This window comes from Saccostrea cucullata, unplaced genomic scaffold, assembly GCF_032062105.1.
Source record: "Saccostrea cucullata isolate Sc308-1 unplaced genomic scaffold, CSIRO_AGI_Scuc_v1 ctg617, whole genome shotgun sequence".
Lineage (NCBI taxonomy): Eukaryota > Metazoa > Mollusca > Bivalvia > Ostreida > Ostreidae > Saccostrea > Saccostrea cuccullata.
Genome location: NW_026932360.1, coordinates 47,432 through 68,449, shown reverse-complemented (window position 1 = coordinate 68,449; position 21,018 = coordinate 47,432). Strand labels below are relative to the sequence as shown.

The following is a 21,018-nucleotide window of genomic DNA, read 5'->3' as shown; positions in this document are numbered from 1 at the left end:
AAAAAAGCAGTCGGAATTTGTACAGGCTGATATCGGCCATCGTAAGATATACACTTACCGGCATTGTCACAATCCATTTCCCAAAAATCGTATTTAACTTTAATGTATTTATGTAATCCTTTGACTAAGAGGAATCTCAAATCATCTTTACATTATAATTTAGTTCAAACTCTCTAATTATTCTTTATTAATATATGAAAACTAGACAGCAATTTCTGGTCTGGATATTTTTCATCATCACACCCTGTACAATATTTAGGGTATCGTTATTATAATAAAAGTTTACAACAAATTTTTGCTTCATTAAGTTGTACCCAATTGGAGAACAGCTGAAATTATGACATCATTGATTTAATCGTCAGTTACTTAATGGTATATACATGTATCACAATTTTCCCGAAACTTTCCAATATCATAATTTTAGATCAATATGCTTATCTATAATGTTTTGGTATTTTTGGTATCATGCTCGATATTCAGATTATGCCCATTTAGATGTATGACATATATTGTGAAACACCCTGTACATATCAAGGCATCAGGAAAAATCGATGCAGTTAATTTTCTGAAACTGTTATTTCTACTTTCGTTTCTTTTTCTCGACATGGTGTTAGTAACGTTATATATTAGCGTTACGTGTTTTGTTTGAATAGTCGACTATACCTAAGCAAGGTAAGACGAACGAGAATTTTATTCTAATATACGAATAATTATAATATAATTATATAGAGACTATAAATCAACTTGTTAGATGACAAGATTTCGAATTCAACCTAACATATCTAAGAGATCGGACATTTAGTTTTTGCATCCAAAATTGACAAGGGGTCATTATTTTACGGAGTCATTTTTAGCTCAACTGGTCAGAGACCAGAATAGCTTATGCGATAGTAATGCGTAATATCTATATAGAAAAATGACCCTTGGTCAATATTCTACGGGGGTCACTTTTCGTCGTTACACCGGAAATAACAGTTTTACACACAGACAGAAAATATGAATTACGGCCTTGAAATTTGACCTTTTGAAATCGAAATAGATATAGGGGGTTATCTTCCATAGCCATCTTGACTTAAGAGTTGTCAGTTGTGGTATAAAATTTCATTGCAAAAGCTCATAGGAATCTCGAGATATTGTGCGTAAAACATCAAAATAATTTTAAAAAGCTTGGAAGAAGTCAAGATATTTCGGACTAATACAATCCGTAGTTAAATTAAAACTTTAACAAAAATGTTTTTGTTTTTCTTTTTAAAGATATTTTTAGCTATCATCAAGAAATAAAACAGATGGTTTTGCAGGCGATTGCCTCAGGGCATGTATTTATGAACCATGCAGTCAATAAGATGGTATTACGCATTGCTGATGAGATATGTTTTAAACTCGATTGCTTTAACGGTTCAATACTGTAAATAACCTCTACTACTTTTATACAAGTACTTTCAGTTTTATTTCTGTTGAACACGTTAAATTGGGGTGTAGGCAAAAAAGGTCACTCCACAAAAACAATTATAAGGGGCGTAAAAATACCGTTATTTTACTTTCATTTTTGTTTCCATTTCTTCTTAAAACAATTTCGACCAATCCCTTTGTAGGATAAATTAACCACCTCAGGACGCTAAAAACTTTTAAGAGCGTTGTAGATCGATCCTGATGATATTTTTCTGAAACTGCGTTTATGGCACGCCAAATTCACAAAAATGAGATAAACATAATTTCAAAGTCGATAAACTAGGTTTATCGGTTGTAAACTATAGTTTACGGACTGTAAACTATAGTTAACAACGTTAATCTATTTTACATCCGTAAACCATAGTTAACGCCGTAATCTATGTTTCACAACCGTAAACTATACTTAACACTAAAAACAATCATTTGCGATTGCAAAACATAGATTATCTGATAAATACAGTTTCACGATTTGTAAACTATGATTAACAACTCTTAACTATAGTTTACGATTGTAAGCTATAGGTTACAAACGTGAATCTATGTTTATCAACAAAATCTATTGTTAACGCTTATTACAGACAGATAAACGTAGATTGACATTCGTAAACTATAGTTAACAACCGATTAATATAGTTTTACAGATGAAAACTATACTGAACTATTCTTTAACTATAGTTTACGGTTTGTAAACTATAGTTTACAGTCGATAAACCTAGTTTATCAAATGTGAAACTAGGTTAATCTCATTTTGTGAATTTGGCGTGCCATACATAGTTTCAAAGTCGATAAACTAGGTTTATCCGTTTTAAACTATAGTTTACGGACTGTAAACTATAGATAACAACGTTCATCTATATTTTACATCTGTAAATGATAGTTAACGCGATAATCTATGTTTCACAACCGAAAGCGATACTTGACACCAAAAACAATCATTTGCGATTGCAGAACATAGATTATCTGATAAATACAGTTTAACGATTGTAAACTATGGTTTACAACTCTTAACTATAGTTAACGATCGTAAATTATAGTTCACAGACGTGAATGTATGTTTATCAACAAAATCTATTGTTAACGTTTTTTTACAGACAGATAAACTTAGATTAGCATTCGTAAACCCTAGATAACAAATTAACAACCATTAAGTAAAGGAGAAAGGCCAAAAACTGTCCATTCTGAGAGAGAAAGAACTAATCGAGGGCCGTGGGCCCGAGATTAGTTCTTTCTCTCACAGAATGGATAGTTTGAGGCCTTTCTCCTACTTAAAACATGATTCTCTTTGTTCAGAAAATTTAACAAAGAAAATGTGCAAAACAGGTAGCAAACACACTGTAAATTCATTGTTTACAGAATGGACAGTTACAGGTAAGCTTGGGGTGCACAGCAATTCGTTGAAAAACCATTGTGTTTCCAGATGCAAATAACAAAAGGTCTTTGTCTAAAGAATGGACAGTTACAGGTGGATTTCGGGAAATGCTAATTTTTATAAAAGAATGTAACTCCTCAAAATCAGTTTATATTTTGCGTTGTAAGGGCAAACATGTTTGCCCTCCGATGGAGAGAATATATGACAGAATCGAAATCGAATTGAAACCAAAAGATGTACACAACTAGTGTTACTTTGACCTGGAAACAGAGAATAGTAAGCGTAATAGAAAATATTATCCAAAGTTTGACCCCCCAAACTTCGACGACAGAGATATTTCGAATTTAAACCGTAAATGTGTGTGGTTCTTTTGAATTCGAATTCAGTTTTTGAGGATATATTAATGCAGCAGTGTAATGGTGAAATGCAAATTGTGTTCCGAGTGTTGGATAACCATAGGCCAAACTTCGACCTGAAAATGTATATCAACTCAAATCTGGAAAGGTTTGAATTCAAATTATTTGCCACCGAAATATTCACTGCAGCAGTGTAGTTTTCATGGTGCAAACTGTTTTCTGGGTGATGAATTTAATATAAGCCAACTTCAAGCTTAAAATAATGCTTCCAAAATCTTAATCAAATGTGAAATTGTTTCATTTAAATTCAAGTTTTGTGAATTGAAATAATGTGCATTACTTATGGATTTAAATGTGAAAAATCGAACAGATCTGATGCAGACACTGCGTTCTGGATTAACTTACATCTCCAAGTTCTTTTTGTTATTCACATATACATTAAATCGTATTTAATGTATTAATTTGATTTTGTTTCCCTCTTTTGCACATGCCAAGAATTACCTGTAACTCTCCATTCTGTTTGTTTAAACTGTCCATTCTGTTTGTTTTTAAATGTCCATTCTTACTGATAAAACTGTCCATTCTTTAAAAGAATGGACAGTTTTCCAAAAAGAATGGACACTTACAGGTGACTTAATGGATTGTAAGGGGAGTTAGCTCAACACTAAGCTATAGAATGGACAACACAAACAAAAGGTTTACGTCACAATCATGTTTTAATTCTGTTGAACACCTTAAATTGGGGGATAGGCAAAAAAGGTCACTCCACAAAAACAATTATAAGGGCGTATAGATACCGTTATTTTACTTTCATTTTTGTTTCTATTTCTACAATATCGACCAATCCCTTTGTAAGATAATTAAATTAACCACCTCAGGGCGCTAAAAACTTTTCAGAGCGATGTAGATTAATCCTGATGATATTTTTATGAAATAACGTTGTCTACTTTCGTTTCTTTTTCTTGACATTAATTTTTGAATGTTATTTCTCCTCCTTCTCCCATGTAAAATTCCTGCAAATAATTCAAGTTTTTCTTTTCCCATCTAGGCCAAAAAAAAAAAAATAAAACCACTCGATTAATAAGTAACTGATATAAAAAAAATTGTATGGACATACTCTTTTCTTTTTTTTTTTTTTAAAGAACTATGTATAACTTTCTTGTTTGCAGTAAATGCCACATTTATCCAGTCTCTCTCTATACGAGGCATATATTATACATGTACAGGGTGTTTCACAATATATGCCACACATTTACAGACAAATATTTAAATGACAACAAAAGCTACATATACATTTTATATATCATTTTAATCAGCATATATTCAAAATTTTTTTTTTTTTTTTTGAGTCAGAAGTATCCTGCATTCTTCACTTCGGTTACTATGGCAACAAATCCTAAAATGTTATTCTCCAAGTGTTTTCACAACATTGTCTTAAATAACTTAAAGAGACTATAAGGCTTATAAATTTCTGACCACTGTTTTGTAAGCTTCACAGGATACTTGAAACATTTCTTGTTTATATTTGGCTTTTTAGACCCCCCAAAGTTCATATCTATTTTTATTGAAAGTTGCATTTAAATAATTCAGAACTACTGGTTTGTGTTAATTAGTGTCCACTTCTTTCGCTCTTCCTTTCAGTCAATCTTGCAAACTTTAACAGGATCTGAACGTCAACTGGCTTTAGATGCTGAAATCTTGTATGCGACACACTTAACTCAAATTTGATTTCTAAATACATAAGATATACACTTACCGGCATTGTCACATTCCATTTCCCTAAAATCGTGTTTAACTTTAATGTATTTATGTAATCCTTTGACTAAGAGGAATCTCGGATCATCTTTACATTATAATTTAGTTCAAAATCTCTAATTATTCTTTATTAATATATGAAAACTAGACAGCAATTTCTGGTCTGGATATTTTTCATCATCACACCCTGTACAATATTTAGGGTATCGTTATTTTAGTAAAAGTTTACAACAATTTTTGCTTCATTAAGTTAGCTGAAATTATGACATCATTGATTTAATCGTCAGTTACTTAATGGTATATACATGTATCACAATTTTCCCGAAACTTTGCAATATCATAATTTTAGATCAATATGCTTACCAGATTATGCCCATTTAGAGGCGTGACATATATTGTGAAACACCCTGTACATATCAAGGCATCAGGAAAAATCGATGCAGTTAATTTTCTGAAACTGTTATTTCTACTTTCGCTTCTTTTTCTCGACATGGTGTTAGTAACGTTATATATTAGCGTTACATGTTTTGTTCTACACTTGCGAATAGTCAACTATACCTAAGCAAGGTAAGACGAACGAGAATTTTATTCTAATATACGAATAATTATAATATAATTATATAGACACTATAAATGAAAATATTAAATCTCTAATAAAATAACAAAATTCACTTGATTAGGTAATAAATCAACTTGTTAGATGAAAAGATTTCGAATTCAACCTAACATATCTAAGAGATCGGACATTTATTTTAAACGAATGTTTTTTGCATCCAAAATTGACAAGGGGTCATTATTTTACGGGGTCATTTTTAGCTCTACTGGTCAGAGACCAGAACAGCTTATGCGGTAGTAATGCGTAATATCTATATAGAAAAATGACTCTCGGTCAATATTCTACGGGGGTCACTTTTCGTCGTTACACCGGAAATAACAGTTTTACACACAGACAGAAAATATGAATTACGACCTTGACATTTGACCTTTTAAAATCGAAATAGATATTGCGGGTTATCTTCCATAGCCATCATGAGAGTTGTCAGTTGTGGTATAAAATTTCATTGCAAAAGCTCATAGGAATCTCGAAGTATTGTGCGTAAAACATCAAAATAACTTTAAAAAGCTTGGAAGAAGTCAAGATATTTCGGACTAATACAATCCGTAGTTAAATTAAAACTTAAACAAAAATGTTTTTGTTTTTCTTTTTAAAGATATTTTTAGCTATTAACCACATCAGGACGCTTAAAACTTTAAAGAGCGTTGTAGATCGATCCTGATGATATTTTTCTGAAACTGCGTTTATGGCACGCCAAATGTACAAAAATGAGCTAATTAATCATAGTTATGGCACGCCAAATTCACAAAAATGAGATAAACATAGTTTCACAGTCGATAAACTAGGTTTATCGGTTGTAAACTATAGTTTACGGACTGTAAACTATAGTTAACAACGTTAATCTATATTTTACATCCGTAAACCATAGTTAACGCCATAATCTATGTTTCACAACCGTAAACTATACTTAACACTGAAAACAATCATAAAATTTGCTATTGCAAAACATAGATTATCTGATAAATACAGTTTCACGATTTGTAAACTATAGTTTACAAACCGTTAACTATAGTTAACGATCTGATAAATATAGTTTCACGATTTGTGAAACTATGATTAACAACTCTTAACTATAGTTTATGATTGTAAACTATAGTTTACAAACGTGAATCTATGTTTATCAACAAAATCTATTGTTAACGCTTATTACAGACAGATAAACTTAGATTATCAATTGTAAACTATAGTTAACATCCGTTAAATATAATTTTACAGATGAAAACTATACTTAACGAATCGTAAACTATACTTAACGATTCGTTAACTATAGTTTACGGTTTGTAAACTATAGTTTACAGTCGATAAACCTAAGCCTCAAACTGACCATTATGTCAGATATTAGACTCTAGTTTATCAATTGTGAAACTAGGTTTAGCTCATTTTTGTGAATTTGGCGTGCCATACATAGTTTCACAGTCGATAAACTAGGTTTATCGGTTGTAAACTATAATTTACGGACTGTAAACTATAGTTAACAACGTTCATCTATATTGATTGTTAACGCGATAATCTATGTTTCACAGCCGAAAACTATACTTGAAACCAAAAACAATCATTTGCGATTGCAGAACATAGATTATCTGATAAATACAGTTTCACGATTGTAAACTATGGTTTACAACTCTTAACTTTAGTTAACGATCGTAAATTATAGTTCACAGACGTGAATCTATGTTTATCAACAAAATCTATTGTTAACGTTTTATTACAGACAGATAAACTTAGATAATCATTAGTAAACCTTAGATAACAACCGTTAAATATAGTTTTACAGATGAAAACTATACTTAACGATTTGTAAACTATATATATGGCACGCCAAATTCACAAAAATGAGCTAAACCTAGTTTCACAATTGATAAACTAGAGTCTAATATCTGACATAATGGTCAGTTTGAGGCTTATAACACTTACTTTTAAAACATTTTTGTGACGTCATCTTTTGTTAAACCTGGTTCAATAAATTTGTTATTGTCCTGCACCCCGTCCAATAAGTTACCTGTAGGTGTCCAATAAGATTCAACTTATTGGACAGGTACAGGTAACGTTAAAATGAGAACAAAGGGCGAGGCAAATAAGTAAACACCAGGTAAAGGCAATGACAAATCAAACAATTTAATATGAACAATGTAGGAAATTAGTAGCGTTCAATGTTAATATTTCACAAAAAATCCTATTGAAAATGGCACAAATAATCCGGTGAATTGAATGTCTCAGATTCATTATTGTAAACGCATCCGTGGCTCCGATCATAAATTTCCTATATTCACCGTTCATTTCACAATGGATCCATAAAATTGGGCCAACAGGAAGCTGAGTGAAATTGGTATGGACACTAAGGCATCAGATGGTTACTAGACAATATGATAGTCAATGACTATTTGTTATTTGACTTTTAACTGGGGGGCTACTTCTGGAGCAACCTCACGGACCACTTTCAGTGATCAAAAATTTCATATCTGGGCAAAAACGGTGCGCAGTGCACAGATGGAAATTGATTTTTGGACAAGAAGGTCATTCAAGGGTCTTTTAGTCCACCTGAGTCACTCAGGTGACCTATTGCCATCCATTTTCGTCCGTTGTCCTGCGTCGTGTATCGTGTGTAAACATTTGAACATTTTCAGCTTCTTCTCTGAAACCAATGAAGCAATTTTAACCAAATTCGGTATATAGCATTTATGGCCGAAGGGGAACAAAAATTGTGAATTTTTATGCCCCCCCCCCCCTTGGGCCAGACTGGTGGGACCAAAACCACTAAAATTAATGTAATCTTTAGAAATCTTCTTCTTTACACATGGACATCAAGCAGTCAAGCTGTTGGCATACCTATAATAAGCATTGAGTCCTCTACCTAAATTGTGAAATTCATGGCCCCAGGGTCATGGATTCTAGTGCTAGGGCGGGGCTATATAGATTGTATAGTGAAAATTATTTTTTTTTTTGAAAATCTTCTTCACTGTTCCTGGATATTAAATAAACTAACTAAATACATAGCTAAGTTACATGATGAGCAAGAGTGACTTTTCCAAATTTATGAATTTTATGGCCCTAGGGACAGGAGTTCTGGTGTTAGGGCGGGTCTGTATTGATTCTATAGTGAAAATTTAATTTTTCTTTGAAAATCTTCTTCTCTCATTCTGGGTATTAAATAAATTAAGCACATAGTTATTATAAGCAAGAGTGTCTCGTACAAAATTATGTAAATTTCATGGCCCCAGGATGAGGGATTCTGGTATTAGGGCGGTTTTTTTTTTATTATATAGTGAAAATACATTATATCTTTGAAAATTTTCTTCTCTGCTCCTGGGTATTATGCAGATAAACTACGTATATAGCTATGATGAGCAAGGACCCTTCTTCCAGAATTGTAAATTTCAAGGCCCTGGGGTCAGGGGTACAATGGGGGACTCTACTTATAAAATAAAAATGAATAAATTGTTTGAACATGTTGAAATTAAATCTGTTTCTAGGTATTAATCAAACCTTTTTGATAAGCAAGGGTGTCGGTCAGGGGTTCATATGTAGTAGCTAGGGACACTAAGTATTGACTATTGCTGAATATTACTTATTAATTGAAATGCATTTTTGTCTCACTACCCTGCCTATACGAGGGTTGTCCGGTAAAATCGTGGACAAGTTGTCTAGCGTGAAAAATAATCTTCACTGCATTCTGAAATGTTCACTACTATTTAGTACATATTTTCTGAATAAACATAGCAAATTTAAAATAGATATATGCATAAATACACAAATTATGAGATTTTATATTATGTATTGTATCGCCTTACGGCGCACGGATAACGTCAAAGTGTCTAAAACAGCGTTACGTTTTATCTTTGCAATAAAAATAAAGTTGGATTAGTCCCAATCTTCTGATGATTTATTAGTAAGTTACGGACAATATTCCCGTCATCATTCAACTTTTAGAAAGGGCATATTAAGTTTTTAAAACCAGAACAAAAACTCAAAATGTTTTATTTTGTGGCACCCTTTGTGTTCCTACCACACTATCAAGATCCAGGGATTTCTTTTATAATTTTGAAGACTTTTTAATTCCAGATAAAAGTAAAAAGTCTATTAATAACACATGTATACACTTCACATTTTTCCCGAGCAATGTGAGTGTCGTGACAGAGCTGAAAAACCACTGGCACTCTACACTGAATTTAACTGTACTAGAATGGCATGGCTGATATCGGCCATAGTTTGAATGAAGTCAGATCACACATTACTAGCAGTATGAGTGCCAAAACTGATTTGAAATTTTGGTATGAACATTGTAAAGCTTTAAGAAAGCAGACAACGTAAAGTGTACAAAACGCTGGCAATTTTGACTTAATTAAACTGTAGAGTGTCATGGATATCAACCATCGTAGTTTTGTACTAAATGGGGACTCGATTAAGAAAGACTTCTATTTTTCGTTTGTTGTTTCGTTTTCGTTTGTTTTCCCATTTAAAATGCTCAGGAAACTGTCAAAAATTAACCAATAGTTTGAAATTTTTAAAAAGACGACAGAATTAATCAAATAGGGATAATTCTTAACCCAATCTTATCTATTTAAATCTTTTATTTCGAATCAATACTATAGTATTCTCTAATTATAAAACCTTCATTTTTTGACCGTGCGCCGTAGGACCGTACTCTGTGCACATTCAAGCATAATTATCTCTTAATTTTTTTCTATATGTTATCCAAAAAATTATGTTGCACTTAAATATGATAAATAAACATTTTCTGAAAATTTCAGCAAAGTGCGCCCATTATTATTCGAGAAAAACGCTTTGTCCACGGTTTTATCGGACAACCCTCGTAGGTATCAAGTAACCAAAATAAGCAATTACTAAGTGTATAATTATGATGAGCAATGGTGTCTATTTCAAAAATTTTAATGCCATAGCATCTAGATTAAAACAAGAACCAAATTCAATCATTGGAAAGTTGAACATTGCACGATACTCAGGTGACCTATAAGACCCATTGGCTTCTTGTCATTATACAAAGACATTTGTCAATCACACTGTTTTGGAAATAATGGCAAATTATATATTCTATAACCGACCCGGCAAACGTTCAATTCACAAATAAGAATTAACAAGGGGTGCGTTAGCAATTTTGTCTAGTGTATATCACCTGCATATGAAGTTAACGTCTTCTAGTCTTTGAGAGTCTTTTTTATACCTGGGAGGGTGTATAATGATCGAGTTGTCCGTCTGTATGTCTAGCTTTCCGTTGTAATGTTGATATTTTGACCCGTGTTGAAAATTGACCCGAGGGGGGCATTTTTCAACGTTGAGTACTGAGACCAAAGGTGTTGAATTTAGACCCTAGTCTGTTTGAAACTGAGTCGGTTCTTTGAGTTTTGATGATGAAACCGGTTCTATAAATTCAACAGCATAAAACACATATTTATGACTTGGTTTTCACAAAGCTGTCTTGTCATCTGTGACAGATTCCAATCCATCTGCATTTTTGGCTTACACAATGGTTATACCATTGATGTTTTCCCAAGCATTTGTTATTTTTGAGAATAAATTATTGATTATGTTATAATCAAAGTTTATTATCAAAATAACAAGTTATCACACTTTGCATCGCTTTCCTTGTACCTCCATACTTTCCCTTGGGGTACCTCCATACACAAGTCACGTGGCTTAGTTGACCAATCATATCAGTTGTCAGTCATTCTATAAGCGTCTATCAAAAGTACAGTTGTGTTTACATTTTTACAGTTCAATACCGCCTCCTCCCCAACCACCTTCCTTGTTTGTTGTTTTTTCTTTTCTAAGGACAATTTAGGTCATGCACAGTGGGTTCATGTGATATTGTAAACGCTTACAGGTTTACACAATGGTTATACCATTGATTTTTTCCCAAGCATGGAAATTTTTTTTGAATTGAACCATGCTTTATTGGTTATGGAATACTCATTGAACTAGTTTTATTTACATAACGAGCATATACTTTTAATGTTAGAATTACTCTGATTTCTCAGGTGCTAGTGTTCATGTTCATATAGGCAACATTCGCCCTCAGCCTGCATCTTACTCAGGTAACCAACCTGCTACATACTTCTCATCAGGTGCTAATGAACATGGCGACACATAGACAAGCCTACTTGTCCTCAGCCTGCATTATTTTTCATTTCACAGAGTAATGCGAAGCTTTTATATTGTTGTTGACGTATTCCATTTCCATCTATAGTACTTTGTATATTTATTCTTAGTTTGTAGCATGAGCCCTAAAGGCAAACATAGTATTGAATAAATTCAGTTATAATTCAACTTCGTATCCTGTTATTTTTGAGAATACACTATAATTTAATCCATAGGGTCGGGAACCAGGGAGGCGGGGGCTTGAGATTCAACTACTTTTGGTCTCAATTTTCAATTGAGAAAAAAAAACACCCCAGTTCAATATTCAACGTTGAAAAATGAACCACGGATCAATATTCAACGTAACATTGTATTTCTGCCTGTAAGCTTTTGTTTCCACGTCACAAAGCACCTTATCTTTTGTGATTTATAAAGTGCTTTTCATAGATATACTAGAAGATTGGTTATGAAAAAAGATGAATTAAATATCTTTGGACCCGGGGTATGTGCATCTTGGGGGCTGGGGGTGAAGGGTCCTGTCCACAAGCACCTATCACGTTTTCCAAGTTTTTATTTCGCGAATATGATAAGTTTGGTGCCAGTAAAGAATCACTGGCACGTAAAATATCAATATCTGTAAAAGGCTTGGAAAGCGTCAGATATTTCGGACTGTTACAATTAACAGAAATATGTTTGTCTTTTTTAAAATTATTTTTAGCTATTATCAAGAAATAGACAGCTGGGTTTGCAGGTGATTGCCTCAGGGCATGTATTTATACAACCATGCAGTCATTGAGAAGCCATTACGCATAGCTAATGAGATGTTTTTCACTCGATTGCTTTCATTAACGGTTCAATTTTCTGACTTTTCTCCATTTCAGTTGTAGTCTAATCCGGCCAAAAATTTTGGGAACTTGAACTTTATTCTCATAACTGACAAAACAGTGAAGAGAAGATATATACATTATAATGAACATGAAATTATATATGGGGATTATGCAAATTTTTCTGTGAATTACTTGTATTACTTTTTATACTTTCAGTTTGAACACGTTGAGGTGTAGGGAAAATGGTAACTCTACAAAAACAACTACTAGTATAAGGGGAGTATAAATAACGTTATTTTACTTTCATTTTTGTTTCCATTTCAACTTAAAACAATATCGACCAATCCTCTCTGTATGTACGAGGCAGAATCAAATCCAGTTACAATGAAGCGCATTGAAGTGGTAAAATTTTCCATTTGGATGAAACGTTCTGAGTCATGTTTTGATAACATCAACATATAACATTACGACACGCCCATTTCTTTAGAAACGAGACAGGAATATTCGTCGTAATGTTTTAGGACATTACACTTTCCGCACAAAAAACATGAGTTACACTGAAATTAAAATTTTTATATAAGAAAGAGACATATAGAGAGTTTCCGCTTATATGTAAAACACGCATTGAGACGATTTTATACATAATTATGATTTTATCGTGTTTATTGGATTTAGCATAACACATGTATCAGTCGAACACGTGCTTACTTTAAACATATTTTATTGAGTATAATTCAATCAGGACTGGGCAACAGGCAATGCCTATGTACACCCTCTCCTTGTATAATTGGTCAAGATACAAATTAGTAGGAAATAATACATGAACATGTATAATCAATAAAATTATAATGAAAAATAAAGATTCACAATCAAGTATTATTTATCAATATTATATCTCAAAAATAATGACCACCCCCTAACTGTATGCATATTATTTACATACTGTTCCAGCTTAAAAATAATACAAATATTTGAAAAAAAAATTATGCATTTAACACGTGCTTACTCGGTGTTTATGTAGACCTTCAATTTCATTGGCTATTTTATTTATGAAATACCTGTTCTACAGGTATTCAACTGAATCATTTGACCGATTTTTCCTTTTTTCTCGACATGCTCTTAGTTACGTTCTGTAATAGCGTTACATGTTCTGTTTTTATCGACACTTGCGAAAAGACGACTATACCTAAACAAGCTTTAAGGTAAGAATAATAATAATATGATAATGAAAAAATAATTTTTGTATATTAGCATGGTGATAACGTATTTATTATATTTAACATCATACCCTAAAACTTTATTTTGTAAAAAAAAAAATCTAAACGCCAGGGCGGCTATAATCTATACACATGGTCTAGTTTTAAAACGCATGCAATGGCAGTCAGTTGCCCTTGGAACAATAGGCAAATACAATAAATTAAAAGCCGTACCAGGAAAGGTACTTTAAGTTTAAATAAAACAAACCTTAAACTTTGAAACCCAACAGCAAAACTTAATGATAAAAGTTATGGCTTCAACTTTTTTATCGTCATCTTATTAAAATTTTAAGTAGCAATCCCCTTACACTAGACAAAATTGCTATCACATCATCTAAGAGAATGAACATTTTACAGCTGAACATTTAAACACTTTTTAAGGATGTATCTGGTATATAATTTTGTTAGTTAAATAAAAAATAATGCAAAAATTATGCATATGTCAAACCTTATTTATACGTAAATAACTATAATGTTTACTGAAGCATTACTAATTCATAGAAAAAAAATTAAAACCGTGCCTATCCCATTTTTTAAGAAAACAATTTCAAATGTATCTTTGTATTTGTGTTCTTTACATTTGTACTAAAAAAAACTCAGAAAAAACTATACTTTATGCGGTGTTAGGACGTTAGAAGAGCGTGCTAAAGCAGACAGTATGGCGTCAGCAGGGGGTTCATTCGAGAAATCTGTAAAAAAAAAAAAAATGGCGTCAGCAGGGGGTTCATTCGAGAAATCTGTAAAAAACGAAAACAACATATGAATTCCTCTCATGAATAATTGTTGCAAATAAATTTTTTTTACTATAGATAGCCTCGGCATTAAGGTAGCAGCATACAATAAGTTGAAAATTATTCCACAAAACAAGGTCATCCGGAAGTTGAGTGGTATTTGTATGTTCACTAAGACACTAGATAATTTCTAGACGATATGATAGTCAATGACTGTTTGTTATTTGATTAATAAATTTCAGGGGCAACCTAACAGACCACTTTAAGTGATCAAGAATTTCATATCTGGGCAAAAATAGAGCGCATTGCATAGCTGTAAATTGTTTTTCGGACAATAAGGTCATTCAAGGATCATTTCATGATACCAAGACATTTGTCAATCACACTGTTTTCGAAATAATGGCAAATTATATACACTATAAACAATCCGGTGAACGTTCATTTCACAAATAAGAATTAACAAGTGCTGCGTTAGCAATTTTGTCTAGTGTATATCATCTGCATATGAAGTTAATGTCTTCCAGTCTTTAAAAGTCTTTTTTTTATACCTAGGAGGGTGTATTGTGATCGAGTTGTCCGCCATGTATGTCTAGCTTTCCGTCCTTCCGTCTGTCTAGCTGTATTTCTGTCTGTCAATAACGCTTTCGTTTCCGCGCGATATCTCGAGCCTTTGAGTATTTCAATAAAATTTTACTTAACAACCACCCATGGTCTCAAGAAGATCCATGTTGAATTTGAGGCCAAAAGGTCAAATATCAAACCATAAGCTTAAAAAATTCTGTCTGAATTAACACTTTTGTCTCCGCACAATTATCTCGAGATGCCTTTGGGCTTTTGAAATGAAATTTTATGCCCGACTCCCATATTGAATATTGAAGATACACCCCTTGCCACACACACACTATTAATTTCGATTTCAAAGGGTCAAATGTCAAGGTTGTGATTCATATTTTCCATATAATTGTGTGTATGATACTGTCATTTCCGGCCGATGTGTCAAGAAGCTTTTGGGGTTTTGCAATGGGGTTTTGTACCATAACTCCCTTCCTATGTCCCCCAACCCGCCAATCTAGATCCACACTGCTCTTCTTTTTGCCATAAGAAAACAGGGATAGCTTGTTTGGTTTATGATCGATCTAATCTAATATTTGTGAAATCTCTCTGAATCTACAAAACCGTGCCAATACAATTAATTGGTCAAGGATCAAAATGCCTATTTCATATTCAGTTTATAAAACTCAGCTTTTGTTGATGGTTGTAACAATAACATGCCATGTGGTTAGTTTGATATTTTCTCCTCATGACTAATTTTATAAATACGATATTTTAAGAAGTCTCATGTCTCAAGTGTTGTCATTTGAAAGTTTCTAGTGTAACTGTAATATATTCATAAAAAAAAAACAAGTTTCTTTACACATGTCAAATACAAACTTGAACACGACAAGATCGAATTTATTGCAGAATGCTGTCTAAGATCAAGGATGGCTGTACAATGAAACATTCTTCTCAAACAATTACTAGTATATTTTCATGACAGTGTACATTGTTGTTTACGAGTAATTCAATCTGTTATTCTCTCTACCATATCTCATTTAGGTTTTGTTCGATATTCTTCTATAGGTTTAACTTCCTTGTGTTATTGAATTATGAATTTATTATGCAACATTTAAAATGTTCTCTTTTTTGGCCGGTGCATGCAGTCTGCAATATCACACATTTTATGAATATTACCTTATAAATCTAAAAAGCGGGAAGATCAATTTTGTAGCCATGTATCAGTTCCTGATTTATTAAATGAAATCAAATCAAAGTATTTAGGAATAATAAGGTGAAAAGCAGAGATCTAATAGTACTCCAACCACGAAATCAAATCCCCACAAACCAATATTATTTCCTCAAACCTCGAATATTTGACCCAACGAAAATATGTGATTTTACAGTATCTGACTGCATTGTACAAATATTTAATTTTCGATGGATGTTTTTAACGATGAGAAATAAAAACAATACGATGAAAGTGTTTCAATAAATAAACTTAATATTTAAAGAAAGTAATCCTTATTTTAACACAGGTGTGACAATGTAAATCATATGTACATTATTCCAGTGTATTCACATAGATTACATTTTTGCTTGTCTTATGACGACATAAACATTTATCTGTATTATGCTTGATAAAGTCATATTTAGACCTGAACTTTTTTTTAAATAAGTATGACAAACTTACTCTGTGCAACAAAAACGATGTCACGGTTTTTGTGATTTCCAGCTCAATTCATGCATGAAGCTTTTTTGGGACAAGAAAATATTTAAGGATTAAAATTTAGAAACGTTGATCCCAGTTGTTTGGAGACCTTTCTTTGAAATTTTATGAATTAAGATAAATAAAAATTACTCTTGGGTAATATTTTGATATATAATTGATTGATAAAGAGGGAAATCTTAGTATTGAAGATAGGTGAATGAATTCTTAAACAATTCGCAAAAAGCCCAAGAGCATTATTAATTTATTCAAAATCTGATTCATAATATTTCCAGGATTATCTTAAGAAGAGGAAAATATTTAATTTTTAGTTTCCTTTGTAAAAAATTGTTCTGACGAATAAAATGCCACCCAAAAACAGGAGAAAAGGTAACAATAGTCAAAACAAAGGAAAGAAGAGAAACGGAAATGGCAAATCAAAGGAAAAAGCACAAACAGAATCAAATGAAGCTGTGTGTGAGTCCGTCAACGAGAACAGAGATGGGTGTGCCTTAAAACAGCCACAAGAAGATAAGAAGAAATCCACTGGTGATGGTACAGACACACACACACCAGAGCAGTCAGGTAATAGATCTCCAAGAGTCTCGGAAAATACAAATCTTGAACAGCAGTATAAACCAGAGGGTCAAGATGCGGAGAATATGAATGTAAATGAAAATGTTCCAAGTAGGGATACACATGAAATTAAGCAGTTTAGGAAAAAATCTTCTGCAGAAGGTTATAAACCAGATCTTAGACAGCAGGATAAACCAGAGGATCAAGATGCGGAGAATGTGAATGTAAATAAAAATGATTCAAGAAGGGATACACAGGCGATTGGAAAGCTTAGCAAAGAATCTTCTGCAGAAGGTAACAAACCAGATCTTGAACAGCAGGATAAACCAGAGGATCAAGATGCGGAGAATATGAATGTAAATGAAAATGATTCAAGTAGGGATACACAGGCGATTGAGCAGCTTAGCACAGAATCATCTGCAGAAGGTAACAAACCAGATCTTGGACAGCAGGATAAACCAGAGGATCAAGATGCGGAGAATATGAATGTGAATGAAATTGATTCAAGTAGGGATACACATGCGATTGAGCAGCTTAGCACAGAATCATCTGCAGAAGGTAGCAAACCAGATCTTGGACAGCAGGATAAACCAGAGGATCAAGATGCGGAGAATATGAATGTAAATGGAAATGTTCCAAGTAGGGATACACATGAAATTAAGCAGCTTAGCAAAGAATCTTCTCCAGAAGGTAACAAACCAGATCTTGGACAGCAGGATAAACCAGAGGATCAAGATGCGGATAATATGAATGAAAATGATTCAAGTAGGGATACACAGGCGATTGAGCAGCTTAGCACAGAATCATCTGCAGAAGGTAACAAACCAGATCTTGGACAGCAGGATGAACCAGAGGATCAAAATGAGGAGAATATGAATTTAAATGAAAATGATTCAAGTAGGGATACACAAGTTAGCACACACCTTGGACAGAGGATCAAGATGCGGAGAATATAAATGTAAATGAAAATGATTCAAGTAGGGATACACAGGTTGAGCAGCTTAGCATTACAGAGAGATCAAAATCTAGGCGGTGAAGATCCTTCCAATATTAATTCAAAAAAGAGTCACCTAGATAAGGATGAACAAGAGCAGTCTAGCAATCAGACCTCATCTGAAACAAAGATATCTGTTTCCATAGAAAATAAAGGGAATAGTGTAACGGGGAATATGAACTTCAATGAATTTGATACAGCTTTGCATAAACTAGAGCCGTCTAGAAATCGAGCTTCTAGTCACTCGGATGGCACGGATTCTGCACCTGGGGATAAAACAGAGAATCCAATAATTAAGAAAATGGATACAAAAGAGACCGATTCAAGAAAGGAAACACATGAGCAAATGCAGCCTAGAAATGGACCTTCTGCAGAATCAAACATAACAGGAGTTTTTAGACACTCAAATAACACTGATATTTTCCAGGGAGATAGAACAGAGAGTCAAGATATTAACAATATCAATACAAAAGAGAGTCTCCCAAGTAGTGAAACACAAGAAACAGAGCAGCATGGAAACGGCGCCTCTGCAGATGTCGACAAAACAGGCATTTTAGAAGACTCGGATAACAATGATTCCGTAGACTGGGATAAAACAGACAGTCAAGAAACTAACAATATCAATACAAATGGGAGTCTCCAAAGTAGAGAAACACAAGAGGAAAAGCAGCATGGAAATGAGGCTTCTGCAGTTGACGACAAAACAGGCATGTTAGAATACTCAGATAATTTTAGTTCTGAACATGGTGATTCTGAGCATGGAGATAGAACAGAGAGTCAAGATACAAACAATATAAATAAAAATAAGAGTCCCCCAAGTAGTGAAACACAAGAAAAACAGCATGGAAATGAGGTTTCTGCAGATGACGACATAACTGGCATTTTAGGAGACTTGGATAACAATGAATCCGTAGGCGGGGGTAAAACAGATAATCAAGATTATAACAATATCAGAACAAATGAGAGTCTTCCAATTAGTGAAACACAAGAGGAAAAGCAGCATGGAAATTTAGACGGTGAAGGTCCCCCTAATATTAATTCAAAAAAGAGTCAACTAAATACGAATGAAGAAGAGCTATCTGGCAATCAGTCTTCATCTGAAACAAAGACATCTGTCTCTATAGAGAACGCTAAAAAGGAGAACAGTGAAATTGGGGATTTGAGCTTCAATGAATTTGATTTAGATTTGCATAAACTAGAGCCGTCTAGGAATCGAGCTTCTAGTGACTCTGATGACACGGATTCTGCACCCGGGGATAAAACAGAGCATTTAGATATTAAGACGATGGATACAGAAGAGACCGATTCAAGAAAGGAAACACATGAGCAAATGCAGTCTGGAAATGGACTTTCTGCAGAATCAAACATAACAGGAGTTTATGGACACTCAAATAACAGTAATATTGTCCATGGAGATAGAACAGAGAGTCAAGTTATTAAGAATATCATTACAAAAGAGAGTCTCCAAAGTAGTGAAACACAAGAAACAGAGCGCCATGGAAACGGCGCCTCTGCAGATTTCAACAAAACAGGCATTTTAGACGACTCGGATATCAATGATTCTAAACATTGGAAAAAAACAGAGAGTCAAACTTCTAACAAAATTAGTACAATTGAGAGTCTCCCAAGTAGAGAAACACAAGAGGGGAAGCAGCATAGAAATGGAGATTTTGCAGATAACGACAAAACATACTTTTTTAAAGACTCGGATAACATTGATTCTGAGCATGGTGATTCTGAGCATGGAAATAAAACATACAGTCAAGACATAAACAATATAAATACAAGTGAGAGTCACACAAGTAGTAAAACACAAGAAGAAAAGCAGCGTGGAACTGAGGCTTCTACAGAAATAAGCATTTTACAAGACTCGGATAACAATGATGACAGGGATGAAACAGACAATCAAGAAACTAACAATATCAGAACAAATGAGAGTCTTCTAAGTAGTGAAATACAAGAAGAAAATCAGCATAGAAATGGATCTTCTGCAGATGTCGACAAATCAGGTCTTTTAGATATTAATGATTCTGAGCATGGGGATGGAATAGATAGTCAAGATGTAAAAGAAATAAAATCAAATGAGAATAATTCAATGAAGGCTACACAAGAGTCAGAGCGACCTAGGATTGGAGCTGTAGGAGATTCAGACAGAATGGGGTTAGAATTAAAAATGAGTTGTTCAGAGGACCAAGAGGGGAAGAATATGGATTTAGATGAGAGTCACCAAAGTGAGGAAACACCAGAGCTAAAACAGGACTCTGAAGATACAAAGAAAACTGTATCTATAGAGAACGCAAAAACAGGAAATCATGACACGCAGGATTTGATATCTCCTGAATCTGAGAAGGTGGAGGAAGGTGTGCTAGAAGACAATGGTGAGAGCCAAAATACAGTGTCTAAAACGTATTTTCGTGTCTATGATATATGCTTGATTTCGATGTTTCCAAACTTAACTGTTTCAGCCTTAATTGTGGTTTTCTTATGTTCCTACTTAACAGGAAGTCTCAGCCAAGAAAGAATCAATGGAGAAGAAAGACTTAAAGACGCTCAGCAAATGACAGAAGAATTACTGAAGTATCAAAGTTCAGAAGAAGAACTTCATGGTGTGTTTTTGCTTTGAAATATTAATTGGCTAAATAAACACCAGCAGATTATTACGATGGGATTTGGGAGAAATAAAACATCATTACTTTTTTTCTGAAATTTCCATTCATTCATTCAAATTTTCTTCAGAATAAATCAAGGAGCAGC

At 33.4% G+C, this 21,018-nt stretch overlaps 2 protein-coding genes across 39 annotated transcripts in view; both read left to right on the top strand.

The window, feature by feature from the left end:
- Positions 1-581: 581 nt before the first annotated feature.
- Positions 582-20,808, top strand: LOC134234960 (uncharacterized protein DDB_G0290685-like). Its single transcript, XM_062717044.1, has 4 exons — positions 582-672; positions 16,991-17,997; positions 18,346-20,670; positions 20,766-20,808. The coding sequence occupies exons 2-4, from the start codon at positions 17,060-17,062 to the stop codon at positions 20,806-20,808; spliced, it is 3,306 nt and encodes a 1,101-aa protein (XP_062573028.1). The 5' UTR covers positions 582-672; positions 16,991-17,059.
- Positions 20,748-21,018, top strand: part of LOC134234941 (myosin-2 heavy chain-like) — a 35,702-nt gene continuing 35,431 nt past the window's right edge. For 24 of the 38 annotated variants that reach the window (XM_062717016.1, XM_062716999.1, XM_062717002.1 and 21 more), the window contains exon 1: positions 20,749-20,870. In XM_062717016.1, coding sequence (XP_062573000.1) covers positions 20,822-20,870 — 49 coding nt within the window. In that variant the 5' untranslated portion in view covers positions 20,749-20,821. Of the gene's footprint in view, positions 20,871-21,018 lie in introns of all 38 variants that reach the window. The other 14 variants (XM_062717014.1, XM_062717005.1, XM_062717012.1 and 11 more) reach the window with 2 other exon arrangements.